At 43.3% G+C, this 3,286-nt stretch overlaps 1 protein-coding gene across 1 annotated transcript; it reads right to left on the bottom strand.

Annotated features, from left to right (window-relative positions):
- Positions 1 to 1,516: 1,516 nt before the first annotated feature.
- On the bottom strand, positions 1,517 to 2,068 carry LOC107460659 (uncharacterized). The gene has a single exon (XM_016079048.1). The coding sequence runs from the start codon at positions 2,066 to 2,068 to the stop codon at positions 1,517 to 1,519; it is 552 nt and encodes a 183-aa protein (XP_015934534.1).
- Between the last annotated feature and the right edge of the window lie 1,218 nt (positions 2,069 to 3,286).

The raw sequence follows: 3,286 nt of genomic DNA on the forward strand, positions 1-3,286 counted from the left end.
CACATTTTTTTGAGTTTAAATTGGTGCATTTCGTAGAATAATTCACACAATGTGGGAATTTATGAATAGGTGTAAAAAGATCTTTATTTATTGATGAAGGTACCTTTTACTACTATGGGAATTTTGATGCCTCGTTAAAACCCCCTTTCGGAAAACTCTTTTTTGGGAAAAAATCATGAAGTCAGGAAAAAGAGTACACCATGGAGTGGAGTTCGCTTTTAACTATAGTACCTTTTTCATGTTACAAACATGCCACGACCTAGGTAGCTCAGTACCGCTCAAGTCGGTTACCTTATAGTACCAATTTCCTAAGACTTCGTTTATCTTATATGGCCATTTCTAATTAGGAGCGAGCTTTCCATCCCCTGACTTGTTGACTCCGATGTCATTTCTGATCAAGACCAAGTTGTGTGGGACGAAGCTTCTTCGAATGACTTTTTTATTATATCTATTCGTCATCCTTTACTTCAATGCTGCTTCCCTTATCTGGGCTTGTTCTCGGACCTCAGGGAGTAGATCGAGTTCTTCTTTGTGTGCCTGAATGTTGTGAACCTCGTCGTAAAAGTTCACTCTTGGACTTTGCTCATTGAAATCTACTGGTATCATGGCTTCTATTCCATAAGCAAATCGGAAGGGTGTTTCTCCTGTCGCAGACTGAGGTACAGTTCGATATGCCCATAGCACTTGAGGGAGTTCTTCAGCCCAGGCTCCCTTTACAACAACCTTTTCTTCAACCCAACCAGTATAACCTTGTTAGCTGCCTCAGCTTGTCCATTTGCTTGTGAGTGCTCTACCGAGGTGAACTGATGCTTGATTTGCAAGCTGGCTACCAGGTTTCTGAAGGTAGAGTTGGTGAACTGAGTTCCATTATCAATGGTAATGGAGTGGGGGACCCCATATCTTGTGATAAAATTCTTGTAGAGGAACTTCTGACTTCTCTGGGCTGTGATGGTGGCTAATGGTTCTGCTTCAATCCACTTTGTGAAGTAGTCTACTCCCACTAGTAGATATTTTACTTGTCCAGGTGCTTGGGGAAAGGGTCCTAATAGGTTCAATCCCCATTTTGCAAAAGGCCATGGAGAAGTTATGCTAATGAGCTCCTTGGGAGGAGCAACGTGGAAGTTTGTATGCATTGGCATGGCTGACACTTCTTTACGAATTCGGTGACATCTTTCTGCAAGATCGGCCAGCAGAACCCGACTCGTATGACTTTTCTACCCAAAGACCTTGCTCCGAGATGATTCTCGCAGATTCTATTGTGCACCTCTTCTAGGACCTCTGTTGTCCTTGAGGTCGGGACGCATTTTAATAGTGGTGTAGATATTCCTCTTTTATAGAGGGTATTTTTCACCAAGGTGAAGTTTTGTGCTTTCCTCCGGATTTTCTTGGCCTTTTTTTCCTCTTTGGATAGGATGTCAAATTTCATGTGTTCGATTAGTGGGTGCATCCATCCAAGGTCCAATCCGGATACTTCAAGGACATCCTGTCTAGCCTCTATTTTTGTGAGAGAGGGTTATTAGAGAGTTTCTTGGATTAGACTTCTATTATTCCCTCCTGGTTTAGTACTTGCTAACTTTGAAAGGGCGTCTGCTCTGCTATTGAGATCTTGAGTTACGTGTTTGACCTCAGTCTCCGAGAACCACCTGAGATGTTCCAGAGTTATGTCTAAGTACTTCTTCATATTGGAATCTTTAGCCTGGTACTCTCCATTGATTTGAGAGGTTGCCACCTGAGAGTCGCTAAAGACCACTATTTTGGTTGCACCGACTTCCTCCGCCAGCTTCAACCAGGCGATAAAGGCTTCATATTCTGCCTGGTTGTTAGAAGCTGGAAATTCAAACTTGAGGGAAACTTCTATTTGTATTCCCTCTTTGTTGACTAGTGTTATGCCTGCACCGCTTCCGACCTTGTTGGAAGAGCCATCCACGTATAGCTCCCATGTTGTTGAGGCTTCCTTTTGATCTCCTGCATATTCCGCTACGAAGTCAGTGAGGCATTGGGATTTAATTGCAGTCCAAGTTTCGTACTTAAGGTCGAACTCGGATAACTCTATGGCCAATTGAACCATTCTGCCTACAATATCTGTTTTTTTGAAGAATTTGCTTCATGGTCTCGTTCGTTTGAAATCTCATTATGTGAGCTTGAAAATAAGGCCGTAGCCTTCGAGAGACCACTATTAAGGCATACGCAAACTTTTTGAGTTTTTGATACCTTAACTCAGGGTCTTATAGGACCTTGCTGGTGAAGTACACAGGATGCTGCCCGACCTCATCTTCCCGTATTAGAGCTGATGCTACAGCTTTATCGGCTATGGACAAGTACAGGGCGAGTTCCTCCCCGATTTTAGGTCGGGTCAGAATCAGAGGTTGGCTTAAAAACTTTTTGAACTCCTAGAATGCTTTTTCGCATTCAGGAGTCTATTCGAATAGGCATGCTTTTCTTAGTAGGGAGAAGAGTGGTAGAGATCTTAATGTTGATCCCGCCAAGAACCTAGAGAGGGCTGCAAGTCGGCCATTTAATTGACGGACCTCCTTTAAGCAAGTCGGACTTTTCATATATAGGACTGCTATATACTTATCGGGGTTGGCTTCAATCCCTCTTTGTGTTAACATAAATCCCAAAAATTTTCTAATCTCTACCGCAAAGGTGCACTTTGCTGGATTCAACCTCATCTCATGTATCCTAATGGTGTTGAAGACTTGCGAGAGGTCGGTCAAGAGGTCGGCCTCGCCCTTGGTTTTTACTAACATGTCATCCACGTATACTTCCATTAGATTTCTAAGGTGAGGTGCAAACACCTTATTCATCAGCCATTGATATGTGGCTCCTGCATTTTTTAGTCCAAAAGGCATAACCACATAGCAATAATTTGCTCTTGGCGTGATGAAAGATGTTTTTTTTATTCAACTTGTACATCGAAATTTGATTATATCCCAAGTGTGCATCCATGAACGATAAGTATTAATATTCCGAGCAGGAGTCTACTAAGGTATCAATATTTTGGAAGTGGATATGGGTCTTTGGGGCACGCCTTATTCAGGTCAGTGTAGTTGACACACATCCTCCACTTGCCGTTTTGCTTCTTGACCAGCACCACATTTGCTTGCCAAGCGGGATATTTGACCTCTCTGATGAAGCCGACTTCTATGAGGGCTTGTACTTGTTCTTCCACCACTTGGGCCCGTTCAGGTCCGAGCTTCCGTCTTCTTTGCTGCACAGGTCGCGATCCGGGGTACACTGACAGTTTATGCGACATGAGCTCGGGATCTGTTCCTGGCTTGTCAGA

Source organism: Arachis duranensis, chromosome 1, assembly GCF_000817695.3.
Source record: "Arachis duranensis cultivar V14167 chromosome 1, aradu.V14167.gnm2.J7QH, whole genome shotgun sequence".
In the NCBI taxonomy this organism is placed as follows: domain Eukaryota; kingdom Viridiplantae; phylum Streptophyta; class Magnoliopsida; order Fabales; family Fabaceae; genus Arachis; species Arachis duranensis.